Source organism: Ptychodera flava, chromosome 1 (assembly GCF_041260155.1).
Source record: "Ptychodera flava strain L36383 chromosome 1, AS_Pfla_20210202, whole genome shotgun sequence".
Lineage (NCBI taxonomy): Eukaryota > Metazoa > Hemichordata > Enteropneusta > Ptychoderidae > Ptychodera > Ptychodera flava.
Genome location: NC_091928.1, coordinates 57,673,242 through 57,691,159, shown reverse-complemented (window position 1 = coordinate 57,691,159; position 17,918 = coordinate 57,673,242). Strand labels below are relative to the sequence as shown.

Genomic DNA, 17,918 nt, shown 5'->3' with positions numbered 1-17,918 from the left:
AAGCCTGAACTACTTCTGGCAATAATAAACAATTACTGCTGACGACGTTCGTCGGTCAAGGATTATGTATAAGCAGTATGCACCTCTAAAGTGAAAGACTCAAACTTTCCTAAACGAAACTTTCAATCATTCTCTTACCAAATCATAAATGAATATCAGGGGGCACCGTTCAAATTTTTGAACCAGAGAAACAAATTACCCAACATTTTGTGATTTTTGAAATTCAAAATGGTCGCTATCCCAGTGTTAACTCAATGGGAAAAATCAAATTTTGGATGTTCGAAAAACTGAGACGTTTAAATTTTTCTTTTTCCAAGAGCTTTAAAATGAACCCCCACAGGAGGTAGATAAGGAAGGAATTGTAAAAGTTTTAGAGTCCGAATATTTCCCCCCGACGCGCGATCTACCTTAAGTTTCACCTCGGATGGCATCACATATAACGTTCATGTTGGTGCTTCTACACGCTCTCTCTCTCTCTCTCTCTCTCTCTCTCTCTCTCTCTCTCTCTCTCTCTCTCTCTCTCTCTCTCTCTCTCTGATGTTATCCAAACAGTAAAAAATGTGTGTTTTCTGGATGAATAGCTAAACACATAATAACCATGGTGATAAAAACAGAGATATTTTGTCTTTGACAAAGTTGTTCCTTCCAACTAAGAGAATAACTTATCAAAAATTCAGACGATCCCTTGATTCTTGGAACTTGGCATAACGATGATTTTCCAAAGGATTAACAATATCAATTTACAAAATTTACTCCAGTATGTTTCAATGGCATTCTCAGTTACGTTGTAAAATGTTATTTATTATGACGTAATACAAATTTCAAAGCGACTATATCTACCAACATATCCAGATATACGTTGTGCAAACAGAACAATATTGTGCAGTAACGTTATTCGACATCTTTTTTGGACATTACGAATTAACAGGACTGTATTCAGTACCCTTGGCAAACCCTAAGTCTTACTTAAACGAGATACTATCCAGCAGTTTTATTGGATTTCATAATGATATCTAAGCTTCAATTTAGACTGACATGTTTATTTTGAGCACAAAAATGACGTTTTCCTTGGAATTCGAAGTTGCTGGCTCTTACCCTATCTTGAGGTTAAAGCCTCCCGGGAACCTTACAATATAATGACTCATCAATATTCTGTACTTGGCACATGCAATTTTCGTAATTGGGAGATTACTGATGAATATCGGGTTACTCCAGCGCGACCCTCTCTAAGTACTGATACCCTGTCGATAATTGTAGAACGTCTATAAGCACGTCACATGCTGTTCGACATCAAAGAAGGGTTGGAGTCACGATTGTGTCACAATGATGTGGCACCAGTATGTAACATTGTTGACATAGAATCTACTCAAAGTCATTTGATATCGCACCCTCAAGTATTGGCCTTTAACCACCAAGAGCATCTATTTCGCTTTCATGATATTAAACTTCAACCTGAATGGCTAAACGTATCATCCACAGAACTGCAAGTATAGAATATTGGTAAACTACTTCGGATAGCATTCGACACGTGGGTTAGGCTTGGCCACCATTTTAACTTGCTATGCGGCGTGTTCTAAAAATATAAACATGGTGTTGTCGGCATTTCATAGAAGTTAATTATAGGAAGCAACACAAGAAACAAAGAGACACTGAAATGGAAACATGTTGCTTCATTATTTAGGGAACCCACATGAAGTAAATCTTTCACCGCAGTGCAAGGAACCATGTAATGGAAATTCACCTTCTTTGAAAATGATCAGGCTGTAGGTATTAGCTGATGTCGTGCCGTGCACCATCCAGACAATTCATCGTCATGACGAATTTAAAGAGAATAATAGTCTCGCCTCTACATTTGCGTGTCAGACCGAACGAGGCATAGTCTAATACTGCACCTAAGATTCAAATGCCAATTTGTATATAAGCTAGCGCTAATGCAGAATAACATCTCTCAATATCGTGGAACACAGTCACTGCAGATGGATTTCTTCTGAACCCCTTTTGAGACGACACATACTGAAAGTCGAAGGTAAGCAGAGTTGATTAGTGTTAACATTCCAAATCTTGAAGAATACAACCTAAACATCAAAGTTTTGAAGGATACTGCCAATACAATGTAAGGGTGAAACTCTTTCTTTCACCACTATTTAGCATTCTTACATAATATTTGTGTCCACAAAGTGGTTCGATAAAGCTGTAGCACAGTCATTTTATTACAAGAAAGGTGCGTACTCCCCATTTTCTATTCTGTACATTGAAATAGTTTATTGTAGAAATAATATTTATATTTTTTCTTGACACTTTATGAGTACGACTTGTCGTTTTCATATCATCTAAGCGTACCGCTTGCAATGTATGCTACATAGATGTTCCGCCAGTAGTGCGAATTTAAGTCATTACGTACTTATGATCATACGACAATAGAATTTTTTGTTCTGGTTCGTTTATGATGTGTATCAAAACCTTTTCGCATGCGTCTCATCATATCGTTCATTTTACATCACACGTAACTTGATTGAATGCAATACTTCCTACCCAATCAAACATAAGATTCTACATGTGACTTGTGTTGTTAGCAATACATATATGCGAGACACAATTCGGTGTCTAAAATACATCTTCTAAACCTCCTCCCTCCAGAACGTGAAAGAAGAAATCATGTTGGCTATTATAATGAAACACTGGGGAATTCATTTCTTTATCTTTCTGTTGACGATCGAACAGGCGAGATCACTAATACCGGCTCGTCAGGTATTTCCATTTAGATACAAGACATTCATGAGTACCTCTGCCAATCTTTCCAACTCCCTGACTATACTTAAGTATGCACATCTGTTCGCTGTCTGTCTGTCTTTCTGTCTGTTTGTTTGTTTGTTTGTTTGTCTGTCTGTCTGTCCGTCAATCCATCTATCTATCAATCAATCAATCAATCACTCTATCAATCAATCAATCAATCAATCAATCAATCAATCAATCAATCAATCAATCAATCAATCAATCAATCAATCAATCAATCAATCTATCTATCTATCTATCTATCTATCTATCTATCTATCTATCTATCTATCTATCTATCTATCTATCTATCTATCTATCTATCTATCTATCTATCTATCTATCTATCTATCTATCTATCTATCTATCTATCTATCTATCTATCTATCTATCTATCTATCTATCTATCAATCAATCAATCAATCACTCTATCTATCTATCTATCTATCTATCTATCTATCTATCTATCTATCTATCTATCTATCTATCTATCTATCTATCTAACTATCTATCTATCTATCTATCTATCTATCTATGTTCTCCAGCTGTTCCCGTTAAACTGTTTCTATGTACTAGACGTAGATTCATTTTCCCTGCTGCAGTATACAATCGTCGAACTTTCATATCTCTTATTTTCTTGTTTAAATTGGCAATTTTAAAACAAAATTGTATTATACAGTATCACATAAGGTTTTAAAAATGCAGGTCCCTGAAAAATCAGTCTTGCGTATGCTGTACAGTCCGAATTTGTAAATTATCTTCTTTCCAGAAATCTTTACCTGTTGTTCCTAACGAACCAGGACGTGAAGATGATGATGACGCGGTACTGGCAAAGAGAGAAATACCAAGTAGGCTAAGAAATCGCAGAGACAGTAAGCAGATGAATTGTTAACAAACAATCATATGTTATAGTAACATTGTACGTGAGATAGTTCGCAGCTTGTGTGTAAAACCTTTGATTTAGGGACTGGTCAGTTTCTTCGCCTGGGAGTGATTCATGGGGGGGTCACCCAGTTTTTGACTTTGGTGATAGGGGGGGGGGGGGTCACCATGTTTTTGAAATGCCCAATAGGGGGTCAGTCTGTTTTTGAATTTCGACACAAACCCCTCATAGCCTAAAATGTCAGCCACAAATTTCATCATTCAGTTGCATTTTTCGGCGCGCCCTTCGGGCGCGTAACTTTATAATCAGACATACTTTTCAGCACGCCCAACTTAAACATATCAGGCATACGTATGTCAGATATATCTGTATGTTTAATATTTTTCAGCGTGCTCTTCGAGCTCATTACTTTAATATATCAGACATTTTTCAGCACGCCCTTCCTGAGCATGACTTTAATATACAAGATATATTAGAGATTATATTAGAGATATCAGGATGTTTCATATTTTTCTCCGCGCCCTTCGGGCGCCATACTTTAAAATTAATAAATCAGACATATATGCCAGAAATATCTTGATGTTTGCTAAGTGAAAGTGTACCGTTATGAAATCTGCATTTCATATGAAAAGCATGACAAATTCCTGATACTTTTCTGTTCTCTCTATGAGAATTCAGTATGAGAAAGCAACATGCACAAATATTTCACAATATATATTTGATGCAGTGTCTTATTTTAGAGATAGAAAAATGACAAGATATCTTTCGTTTTCATTGATGCAACTGTTTTCCTTTGTGTCTCAGGTTTTCTGTAGAATGATGCTTTTTCATGACTAAAATAACAGTTAAAAAGGCAGTTTTTGTCATTATTAGCTGTGCTTTTATGGTTTCAATGTTACAAGAAAAGGTCATCTCAGACACTGCACACATCAGATTTGGCTAAAATGCCTCTCTATGGCTACTCAGGAGTTTAATTGGATGGCTGGCAAGTCTTAACACCCATCAAAGTTTTTGATTTACTGCTTTTTCCTCTTTGATATTAATGATTGACATCCATTTCTGTACAACAGTTCAGGACATCTGGTTAAGCATAGAAAGTGTGAAATACATTCACAGCTCTTTACAATGTACTGTATTCAAACTTTCCGATTAAAGCTTTGAAATTCCTATCTTACAACTGACATGTCGACAATTTCATTAAAACACAGAATGACTGTTAAAATATAAATATATGTAAATATATATATATATATATATATATATATATATATATATATATATATATATATATATATATATATATATAATTTATGTCCACCTTTTGTTTTACAGTTGTCGCGTGCGGGGGGTCCATCTGTTTTCGAAATTTGGAATAGGGGGGTCACCCTGTTTCAGCTGCATTCGTAAACTTCTAATCGTAATCAGATTCCAAAAAATAGGATACGTTACAAAACTGTAGAAAGTTTGAATGAGGCAGTGTTGATGATCTTATGAATTAAAGTTTTCGGTACGCATAGTGCAGTCCTTGTCAGAATTCATTCCGAACCGTTCCCTAATGTTCACAGTGTGTGGTCAGACGTTGACGGCAGGTATGGGAACGATCACCTCACCAAACTACCCGGATGACTATGACAATAACGAGGACTGCACAGTGACAGTGCAAGCTGCAGTGGGTAGTATAATTGAGATAGTCATCGACGATCTATTCATCGATTTCAACGGCTATACGACCGATGGTGATCCTGATCACCCTGCCGGGATAAGATGTTACAAAGATTACTTGGAGGTAGGTTTTCACGATAATTAAAACACTTAAGACGATGTACGCCTTGGAAAAATTGCGGCATGCTGTCGTGTAAAGAGGAAACATGACCTTCTTGACGTGTTCATTTGCATGTTGACATATTTCCATTATCGAAGGACAGTGAGTTGGAGACTCAAGAGCGGTGCTGTGTCCTTGAGCAACTTGAAGGCAATTTATTTATGCATAAGTTATTGCTCCATGGGGTGGTGGGTTGTGGGCACTTCATCCTGTAAATGGACGTTCGCCTGTTGGATTATGGATTGAATTTTAATTACCTCTAACTAGATAATAAATACCCTGTATTTTCATGTCTATTTTGCTTATTATAGATGCAAACAAACGTAAACTGTCTGCCATTGTCGTTACCTCATCTATGAAAAGGGGCCATCCATTCTCAGTGCATTATTACGGAAAAATCCCATTTACACTTTGTCTGTTTTAACATTGAGTGTTGTCTTTCTATCCAAGCTCGAAGACGTTGGTGTTGCGAGTACCAGATACTGCGGAAAGTTCGACTACAGAAAATGGACTTCATTCGGAAATCAGGTCGAAGTTCATTTCCATAGCGACGGGGATACGGTTAGAGATGGTTTCTCTCTAACTTACAATATTCTGCCAAAGCCGTCTGGTATGTGAGATTCAAAATTGATGACAAACAAAAGATACGCATATTCCTTGTCGTCCTTAGCGGTCCAGGATAATTCAAAAGCAAATAAACATTCAAGAAAGAATGAAAAAATACCACACTTACTGGTATAATGCTTACTTTTCAAGAGTAATTCTCATGAGTGATGACTATTTTCTGATATCATGTAGGTATGTTGAAACTTGGCTAGTGAACTGCATTTCCCGCAACGCCGACTAAATATATGTTGGGCAATGTTTTCCTAAAACATTTATCTCAAGTTGTTTTGCTTTTAATCAGACGAAATCATGTTCAACTTTGGGATCTCCGAAGGTGATAACGAGGTTCCAACGTTGGATGACGGTAGTGAATATGTTGACTTCCCCTCCAAATATTTTGGCGTAAATTACAATGGATTGTGGGTATGTACTGTATTTACATGTTTGATTTTAGAAAGATACTTTTCCACTCAAAATTATTCATTATGGTATCAAGTACATCATCGTTCCAATATCTAATTCTATGTCGTGATTGTATCTGTAATAAATAGATATCCTCACCTAAAAGTTATGTGGTTGATTGGTTCAATGCAGACAAAGGGTACCATTAACTTTACGACAAAAACATGATTCGAGGTATTTTTGTTCAAATCCAAATTGCAGATTAATACCAACGGGTTGTTATCATTCAACGCACCGGAACCAAGTTACAGTTCAATGCCGTTCCCACTGCCGTACGTTGGTAACCCAGTAATAGGACCATACTGGGCTGATGTAGATCTACGAAGTGGTGGTAAGATATTGTACCGCGTGACTGCCGACACTGCGCTACTTGCTGAGATCAGTGACGTCATTTCAGATGTTTTTGATGACAGCTTTGAAGCAAGCTCAGCTTTGGTGATAACTTGGTACGATGTTGCATTCTTTGCTACCTCCTGGATAGGACAGAGTGTGGTAGGTCAGAGTTCATTACCATCGACATTGTCCACCATATCTTTTGTTTCAATGGCACCTATCATATATGCATATGTGTATATTTTGGAAAATAGGGTCAGCGGTGGTAAGAGTGTTCACAAACAATTTTTATGCAGGATATCTAGGCGCATTACGTCGAAATAGTCGCAACATTTAAGTTTTAAGTTTTAACTTTCATCAATCGCAAACCTACCTTTGGTACAGTGCTTACATTTTTCTTGTGGCTCCCATACGACCTTCGTGCGCACTTCGGACGATTCCCTCCAATTAAGCAGTAAAGTTAACTTCGTAAACATTTTTCTTGTTTTATAAAGCGTAACACTTTCCAAGTTGTTCTGATAACGGACAGCAGCGGCTGCGGCTATGTCATCTTCAACTTCCACGAGATCCTTTGGACAACTTCGGCCGACACTGAACTCGGTAACGATATTGATCCTCACACAGGACTAAGTGATAGCGGCTATGAAGCACAGGTGAGAATAGTCTCATAATTGTAAGTGAAGCAAGTAACTCTGGTGGCGCTGCATACTAGCTTAAACGTCATACTAAAAAGCACTATGTAACAAAAGAGAGTACCATATGGTTTAGTATATCAGGAATGAGCATAGCAGGTTACCAGAACTCTGTTTTCAAATACTCCTTTTCATGACCAGATCAGCGTTTTCTTGATGTCAAAATCGTGAGATATTTCGCTAGAGACGTGACTTCTATAGATATTATTAGCCTGACAAATGTTGTTACAAAACTTTTGCTGTAACATGACTTTTTCCATAATAGCCAAGCTTACCTTTTACACCTTTAGTTTTCTGAAATGAAGAGTGCAAATGTAATTTAAGTTTCAACTTGCGGGGACGGTCCGTTTTACAAACTGAACCCCGGAAATACGGTTTCAGATAAAAATAACGGTGAAACCCAGGAAAATGTACTCTCGTAGGGTTTTATATCAATCTGTAATGTGCATTATTTCTGCAGTTTGGCTTCGATGCTGGAGACGCAATGAGGGCGTTTTCCCATCCAGACTCACAAACTATTCAGATAAGACATGTAGATGACGGTTCCAATATTGATGTTCCTGGACGTTGGCTGGCTAAAGTCTGCGAACTAGGTAAACAAGACCGTCCATAGTGATGAATTAATGAGCCTTCATAAAACCCGAAATAGGCCATTTAACACAACAAAACAATTTAACGAAATCCGCGAAAATTTACAACTATTTTTGAAACTTAGCATTTCTTTATTAAAATCTTTCTATTCTGAAATAACTCATTACGTCTAGATATAATTCAACTCTTGAATCCTGATACCTTTTGTAATCCTTTATTCTTTCTTCGTTGTTGTCACAGAAATCAATTACTGTTCGTTCGGTAATGGCAACTGCGAGCAGATATGCACGATCGATGCCGAAGGTTTACCGATATGTTCATGTGAAGAAGGCTATGAATCAATTGGCAACGATTGTATAAGTAATCAGTTTTACTTTACTTATCATGACTAATTTAGTCATCAAGATGATCCAAGCCATTTTCCTACCCTACTCTACTTTGTTTTGTTTATGTCTAATGCTAAGCGAATAGCCAAAGGCGAATGGTCCATGTTAAAATAGATCTTTAGAAATTCAGAATTGCTAATCATCCCGGGAAAACACATGTTGCCACTCTTCGACAACAAATTTAACACTGAATATAAATGATCAAAAGATGAAAATCCCAGACGAACGAGGACGAACGGAAAAGATAGACGCATGTACAAAGTTATGTATTGTGATAAGTAAAACAATAGAGAGAGGACACTGTGATGTATATTATATTTACACCGGTGTTTGAATGGCAACATCAGCAAGCTTACCCATATGTGTCCTTTCCTTGTAAACGTAGGCATTGACGCATGCGCTGTTAATAATGGTGGATGTGAGCAAGTCTGTATAAATATTGGACAAGCGCAGAGAATCTGTGACTGTACACAGGGATATGAACTAAATGAAGATGGAACAACATGTGACAGTGGGTACAGATTTCACCACTTCATGTAGTAGTGGGTACAGATTTCACCACTTCATGTGATAGTGGGTACAGATTTCACCACTTCATGTGATAGTGGGTACAGATTTCACCACTTCATGTGATAGTGGGTACAAATTTCACCACTTCATGTGATAGTGGGTACAGATCTTACCACTTCATGTGATAGTGGGTACAGATCTTACCACTTCATGTGATAGTGGGTACAGATCTTACCACTTCATGTGATAGTGGGTACATGTGATAGTGGGTACAAATTTCACCACTTCATGTGATAGTGGGTACAGATCTTACCACTTCATGTGATAGTGGGTACAGATTTCACCACTTCATGTGATAGTGGGTACAAATTTCACCACTTCATGTGATAGTGGGTACAGATCTTACCACTTCATGTGATAGTGGGTACAGATCTTACCACTTCATGTGATAGTGGGTACAGATCTTACCACTTCATGTGATAGTGGGTACATGTGATAGTGGGTACAAATTTCACCACTTCATGTGATAGTGGGTACAAATTTCACCACTTCATGTGATAGTGGGTACAAATTTCACCACTTCATGTGGTAGTGGGTACAGATCTTACCACTTCATGTGATAGTGGGTACATGTGATAGTGGGTACAAATTTCACCACTTCATGTGATAGTGGGTACAGATCTTACCACTTCATGTGCTGGTGGGTACAGATTTCACCACTTCATGTGATAGTGGGTACAAATTTCACCACTTCATGTGATAGTGGGTACAGATCTTACCACTTCATGTGATAGTGGGTACAGATCTTACCACTTCATGTGATAGTGGGTACAGATCTTACCACTTCATGTGATAGTGGGTACATGTGATAGTGGGTACAGATTTCAAAACTTCATGTGATAGCGGGTAACATTTCAACACTTCATGTGATAGTGGGTACAGATTTCACCACTTCATGTGATAGTGGGTACAGATCTTACCACTTCATGTGATAGTGGGTACAGATCTCACCACTTCATGTGATAGTGGGTACAGATCTTCCACTTCATGTGATAGTGGGTACACATTTCACACTTCATGTGATAGTGGGTACAGATTTCACCACTTCATGTGATAGTGGGTACAGATTTCACCACTTCATGTGATAGTGGGTACAGATTTCACCACTTCATGTGATAGTGGGTACAGATTTCACCACTTCATGTGATAGTGGGTACAGATCTTACCACTTCATGTGATAGTGGGTACAGATTTCACCACTTCATGTGATAGTGGGTACAGATTTCACCACTTCATGTGATAGTGGATACAGATTTCACCACTTCATGTGATAGTGGGTACAGATTTCACCACTTCATGTGATAGTGGGTACAGATTTCACCACAACATCATCTTTCTGATTTGCCAATGACCATAACCTGACATGTACATCTTGTATTGTACGTCAGCATGAAAAGATTGTGCGAATATGGGGCCATCGGTCTTAAAAGCTGACGCTATAGAGACGTGGTTGCCTAGGTTATTTTGAGGAGGGAGGGGCGTAAGGCACAAATTTGTTTTGCATGAGTCAAACTCGCAATGCGGATTCTGCTGTAATAAGATAACAGACCGTCAAACAATAATGAACACGATATTTCGATTGCAGCATATGATATCGCTACAAGACATGACCTCGATCAATAACCTGCCCGTTCACGGTTGCAAAAATAATACAATTTGTCTGTAAGACATTCTTTGATACATTTGAACAGGACAAATCATGTTAGATCGGCAATCCCTGCACTGTCTTTTAGCGGTTCGCGCGTTGTGCCCTGCTATGACGAAAATCACACAAAAAAAGACAAAAACATAATTTGAAGTCTGCTATAGAAAAATAGCGTCAATGACACTGTAGCTCCCATCCTGGACTATTAGTGTTTGTTCTCTGGTCAGATATTTGAACATGTGTGAAAGGGATAAAGTGCATGAAGTGAAAATACTTAAATGAAATGTACTGGAGACAGTGAAATATGTTTAATGTAATTATTCAGAATATAAATGGAAAAAACACAGAATTAGATATATCGAATACTGTGATACAACCATTAACTCAACAAGTCATTTACAATGACATAGTCCCCACTTGTAAAAGGAGTATTAGTCTTGATGGGGCAGGAAAATATGGTCATTAAGAAGTATCACTGGAGTGTATATGTTGAGATCTATGGGCACATAGGTCTATGTCGTTGTTCCCAATTTGAAACACATGTGGCATGTCTAAGTTATGGTTCTAAATCGGGAAAAAAGATCAGACCTCTAGCAGTATTGGCCAGCCAAGAAATACATATGCGCATTATAAATGAGGTACAAGATGTGACATCTTAAGGTCTAATATCCTATACAAATTGGAGGGTATAGAACTTGTGGTTACTGAAATATGCATATATATGTATAATCAAGGTCAAAGGTCATCGAGGTCACATGACATTTTGAAAAAAAAAAATTATATTGCTAATTAATCCCTATATGCCAAAAAATCAGATCTCTAGCTCTATTCGCTTGCCCAGAATTAGATGTGTACATAATTAATGAGGTAAAGCGTGTGTTGTCGTAAGGTCTCCAATCCTACTAAATACAAAGGACATAACACTTATTTATTGACATAAACATATATTTTAGGCAAAAGGTCATCGAGGTCACATGACATTTGGTCAAAAATTTCTCTCCTATAGTTATCCCTATATACCAAAAATCAGACATCCAGCTCTATTGGCTCGCTCAGAATGAGATATGCGCATAATTATTAAGGTACAGTATGTGGCGTCATAAGGTGTCCAATCATACCAAACATGAAGGGTGTAGCACTTGTGGTTACCGAGTTATGGAAAAATATGTATATTTGAGGTCAAAGGTCACCGAGGTCACGTGACATTTTGTCAAAAAAATTGTTTTGCTAAGTTATCCCTACATACCAAAAATCAGACCTCTAGCTCTATTGGCTCGCTCAAAATTAGATATGTGCATAATTAATGAGGTACAATATGTGGCGTCATAAGCTGTCCCATCATACCATACATGAAGGGTGTAGCACTTGTGGTTACTGAGTTATGGACAAATATGTATATTTGAGGTCAAAGGTCATCCAGGTCACGTGACATTTTGTCAAAAAAATTGTTTTGCTAAGTTATCCCTATATACCAAAAATCAGACCTCTAGCTCTATTGGCTCGCTCAAAATTAGATATGTGCATAATTAATGAGGTACAATATGTGGCGTCATAAGGTGTCCCATCATACCATACATGAAGGGTGTCGCACTTGTGGTTACTGAGTTATGGACAAATATGTATATTTGAGGTCAAAGGTCATCCAGGTCACGTGACATTTTGTCAAAAAAATTGTATTGCTAAGTTATCCCTATATACCAAAAATCAGACCTCTAGCTCTATTGGCTCGCTCAAAATTAGATATGTGCATAATTAATGAGGTACAATATGTGGCGTCATAAGGTGTCCCATCATACCATACATGAAGGCTGTAGCACTTGTGGTTACTGAGTTATGGACAAATATGTATATTTGAGGTCAAAGGTCACCGAGGTCACGTGACATTTGTCAAAAAAAATTGTATTGCTAAGTTATCCCTATATACCAAAAATCAGACCTCTAGCTCTATTGGCTCGCTCAAAATTAGATATGTGCATAATTAATGAGGTACAATATGTTGCGTCATAAGGTGTCCCATCATACCATACATGAAGGCTGTAGCACTTGTGGTTACTGAGTTATGGACAAATATGTATATTTGAGATCAAAGGTCATCAAGGTCACATGACATTTTGTCAAAATATCCGAGATATATGCGTGAACAGATGGACTTACGGATGGACGAACAGACGGACATGACCCAATCTATAAGCTCACTGGACTTCATCTGTGGGGACTAAAAATTGTGTCACTGCATCCTTTTTGCAATATGAATACGATGAGAAACTAAATTTTTATTTTTCGTGGCCTTATACATGGGAGTCTATGGAGATCTGCCTTATACATGGGAGTCTATGGACGTGTAAACTAAAAATATGCAAATTTCACCACGATTTGCCCAAATTGGGAAAGGTCACTCCTATGCACTTCCATACCAAGTTTCAAATCAATCGGACTTGTGGTTTCAGAGCAGGAGATTTTTTGACCAAAAATGGGAGAAAATTACAAAAAAATTCATGAAAATAGCAAGTCCAAGATACTGACCCAACATGTGCACAATCATTTCATGTCAGCCCAAGTACTTACATGCTAATTTTTCATGTAATCTGCTCAGTGGTTATTGAGTTTTTTCAATTTTGACTGTTTTTACATTTTTTCACTTAATTTGCATATTTTTGGCAATGACAACTTCATTTGAACAAAATCTCATCAACAGCCCATCATCCATGTACACACCAAATATCAAGATGAAATGTACAGCGGTTTTGGAGTTTTTGATGTTGACGGACAGACATACAGACATACAGACATACAGACATACAGACGTACAGACATACAGACATACAGACATACATACATACAGACATTTCCCTAGCCTATAAGAATAGCTTCCATTGCCATATATACATATGGCTATGGGAGCTAAAAAACGGACGATTTTCAATATGGAAAAGAGTAAACGTAAAGTTTGTTTATCTATTTCATGTGTAGATTTCGCACAACGTGACCGTAAAAGACAGGGTTGTATTCTCCATACTTGATGAATAACACAGTTTTCCTGAAACCAATTTTGCATTAAGGAATTTTGTTTTGAGGAGAATGGGGACTGACGCCAAAAATATGGAATTACGTTTCTACTGTGTCAGCTTTTATTAGTGACGATCCCCGTAAGTCATCCGTAACAACTTTGTCCTCTCTGAGAAGGTTATGATCAGCCCAAATTTCAATCTATTACCCGGCTGCACTTTAGAAAACAGACTTGCCCTCTGTACAAAATCAGTGCCAGGGGACATACACTCAAACTCAAAAATAACATTTTCCCCTTCAAGTTATCTAAAAATTCAGTCTACCGGTCTCATTTCTGTGATGCACCGTCAGAGCAAAACAAAACATGCTGAAAAGGTGTTCAAAACTATTCAAAGTATGGATCTTTTTCATCGCCTTTCACTGATGTACAATTTTTTGACTGGAAGTTTATTTATTAACGTACATGATCTGTTCCATCATAGCTGACACTGGGACAATTCTGCGAATTTGTCGAAAATACACACTACACAGCGAACCGCTCACTTGGCATGATGCCAAAACCAGATGTGACGATAGAAATATGGCAATAGCCGACATACAGACATCGACTGCAAATATGGCTCTTGTTAATCTTCTTGGAAGCTCCGTCGATGGTGTCAGCAATTTCTGGTTTGGTGTCAATAGGATCCAAGGTGAAGGTTGGATGACAGCACAGGGAAACGATGTCTGCTATCAGAACTGGGCAAGCCCTGAAGAGGCTACCGCCATCAACGGCGAAAATTGTGCCCAGTTTTGGTAAGTTTGATCGAAATCGTCTGTTATATTTTTACACATTGAGAAGTATACAGAATGGTACAGTAAAGCTCTTTCGGTGTGTTTGTTCCATCTTTCAACCATCGATTTTATCTGTGCTGTATATAACATAATGTGTCACTTGCTCAACACTGCTGGTATATATATATTGTGTGCACTGTTATTGGTGGCAAGTGAATTTCTGTCCGATCATGAATTCCTTTTTACCAATATATAAAGATATGTCACACGCGATAGGCTGTGTTATCTAGCCAAATACATGACATTTCAATACTATGTAATAATAACTGCAGTTGATACACATAACACATGAAAACATTTCAAAAGTTAAAGTTCCTGTCTCTTTAAGTAATGAATCGTTGTGTCACAATCGATTCATCATTTTATATAGTTGAAATTACATCTATATTTTCTAACTTTGACTCTATGAATGCACAAAATGTCAATCAAATGATAAAACATCTTTGCACATTTATCCTGGTCATATTTTAACGTTAATGGGTTCGCTGTATCAATAGTACCAACTTCCGCAGTGAAAATTGTAACAAAGATGCAAAACGCTTAATTTTCAAGTTCACATTTGTTTCAATCTATAGGTCTGAAAACGAATCCAAATGGACATCGGAACATTGTGACGATACTAAAGGGTTCATTTGTCAATACTGAAAGAACAGACGTGTGTATCTACAAGGTGAGTTAGATAAACTTAATAGACGTCGTCTAGGCAATATAATACACGTAACGTATGGTACATGTTTATTTTATGGGTGGGCTTTGTCTAGTTACCACGCGGTAAACCGTGTGACGTAACTCTATTTGAACGTTACGTGGTGTGATGTAATAAACAACTGGTCCAGTACATTGTGACGTCTCTCCATTTCAAGTGATTTGATGTGACGTGCTATGCTGCTTTGCTGTGCTGTGATTTGCTGTGATGTGATGTGACGTGACGTGCCATGCGTGACGTGATGTGACGTGACGTGACGTGATGTGATGTGATGTGACGTGATGTGATGTGATGTGATGTGATGTGATGTGATGTGATGTGATGTGACGTGACGTGACGTGACGTGACGTGACGTGATGTGATGTGACGTGACGTGACGTGACGTGACGTGATGTGATGTGATGTGATGTGACGTGACGTGATGTGATGTGATGTGATGTGATGTGATGTGATGTGATGTGATGTGATGTGATGTGATGTGGTGTGAGGCGATGTGATGTGATGTGATGTGATGTGATGTGATGTGATGTGGCGTAACGCTTCAATACGTATCTGTACTTTAGATATGATGTGACGTGTGATATGGCATTACATTATTTGACGGGAGGGAACTTTCAATGTACTGATGTTACTTCAAGTGCAAGGCTGTTCTGAACGTTGATGTTTCCGTCTTATCATTGGTCCTCTTTCTTTCCTTACAGGGTTCCGTTTGGATGACGTCATCTATCTTGGACAATTTGGGGAAGCTCATGTCATTCCGGCTATGGCAATTTCAGCTTGAAGCTGAAAGTTTCCACTCGTTATTTGTTCCGTTTTTTATTCAAATTATTTTTTATTCATTTTTGTAGGAAATACTGTGGTCAGTATTGCAAAGAAATAGCAGGTGGCGTCTTCGTTAACGATGTACATAAAGATATCTACATACAAACACAATAATGAGGATTCATTGACCTGACGTATATGAAGATTTGATTTGTATGTGCAATACTATCCGTCAATTGATACTTAGTATTGTATTGATCAACAAGTTCGTCTTTTCAATAAAGTAGTGATATTTTGGCTCCTCGGCTGTGTATGGGTGTCTTACTTTTTACAAATTTAAGTACAAGCAGTACAGTCAAACCTGTCATAGTGGTCACCCTTACAGAGCGGTCACCTCTCTATAGTGGTCACTTTGTGGCAGTCCCGTGGCATTTTACATGTTAAAGGCCCTCTACAGAACAGCCACCTCTCTTATGTGGTCAGTGGTCACATGGAATTGCTCCATTTTGGTACAAAACCTGTATATAATGGTCAGTATATCTGACCCCTCAATGAACTCTATCAAAAAATGCTCAGACTGGCAAGCACGAAATAAGTCTACTTTTACAGATTTTACATCTGCATTACAAGCTTTCAGAAACTAAATAGCTGTTCTATGTTTTTTAACAGATTTATGTTATGGAATTTTATAATTGCTTTTATCTTTCCCTAAATTAACCACTTAGCGCATCACCTGCACAGAAAGTAATGCCACACCCACCCTCTATAGAAAGGCCACCTCCATATAGTGGTCACTTTTTCTTGGTCCCTTGTGTGACCACTATACACAGGTTTGACTGTATCTTTAAAAAGTGGAACTGAAGTCGGGAATGTGACTTGTTCTTATACTGCTCTCAGCTAAGCTACATGTATGAGCATTCGGCACTAGAGGGCGTACGTCAATCAAATTAATTGATTTGGAAATGATAGATTGACGAGCAGAAGACCTCGCAAGATAATGGCCAGATTACAAGGAAACTAAAGTAATGAGACTGTCAATATCATGTTATATCAAATCATTGATTCTGATTTTTATTGTTATCTACGGAGTACATTACCACAATTAGGTTTATTTTAATTGAAGATTGACGTCCTAAATATCAGTCACACTACGCCTTATGATGCAAGGACGGCGTTTCTCTCATAGTGTTTCATACATATTTCGGTAAATCTATGTGAGCTGTTTTAATCGTCTACATTAACAGAAACTGGTTTTCAAATATCCGTGAGAGAAAATATCGACAAATTAATTGCCTGCATTTGGCAGTGACAAACCAAATAGGAAGAAATATGGACGTTAACTGACAAGCGCCTTTGAAATTCATTCCTGAGTTAGAATGCGGAAACATTTTACAATTAAAGTATCTTTTTAACAAGATTTAAAATACTTAAAAACTGAAAGTACTTTTGCTGGATTTTGCTTATATTGGTTTATTTTGAATCTTTCTGCCTAAATAAAGTTCCAACGTCTTACTTTGTGGGAAGCAATAATTCTATTTTTCTGAAGAGTTACCAAGAGAGTACTTGCCATAGAGTAAAGAAAGATGCTTGCCATTTTGAATTTCAAATGTAGGTAAATTTTGGGGCATTTGTTTCTCTTGTACCGAAACCTGTAGATTTGAAAAGAAGTCGGTGACAAGTTTGCTTGAGACAAGTTTGGGTAAAAGTTTAGGTATTTTAGTTTCCAGGCGCATGTCACCATCATTCATTATCAGTTTATACACGCAAAATAGTTACGAATGGTCAGTCGATGGCGAAGGAAACTTAACGCTTGTTTTGTTCATTTTTATGATAGCATGTTAGAGGATA

General features: G+C 37.7%; 1 protein-coding gene across 1 annotated transcript; it reads left to right on the top strand.

Annotated features, from left to right (window-relative positions):
- Positions 1-1,924: 1,924 nt before the first annotated feature.
- LOC139143727 (uncharacterized) lies at positions 1,925-16,203 on the top strand. The gene is made up of 14 exons (XM_070714300.1): positions 1,925-2,026; positions 2,638-2,748; positions 3,542-3,644; positions 5,221-5,441; positions 5,928-6,087; positions 6,385-6,506; positions 6,747-7,037; positions 7,373-7,531; positions 8,031-8,163; positions 8,402-8,521; positions 8,933-9,058; positions 14,251-14,563; positions 15,178-15,272; positions 16,010-16,203. Exons 2-13 carry the CDS (start codon positions 2,656-2,658, stop codon positions 15,245-15,247), a joined length of 1,911 nt encoding a protein of 636 aa, XP_070570401.1. The 5' UTR covers positions 1,925-2,026; positions 2,638-2,655; the 3' UTR covers positions 15,248-15,272; positions 16,010-16,203.
- The last annotated feature ends 1,715 nt before the right edge of the window (positions 16,204-17,918 follow it).

Bases quoted from the DNA above. Each gene is read 5' to 3' on its own strand.
- LOC139143727 (XM_070714300.1), top strand. From the start codon at position 2,656: ATGTTGGCTATTATAATGAAACACTGGGGAATTCATTTCTTTATCTTT. The intron at 6,088-6,384 runs GTATGTGAGATT...GCTTTTAATCAG, and splicing joins TATTCTGCCAAAGCCGTCTG to ACGAAATCATGTTCAACTTT. The intron at 14,564-15,177 runs GTAAGTTTGATC...TTCAATCTATAG, and splicing joins GAAAATTGTGCCCAGTTTTG to GTCTGAAAACGAATCCAAAT.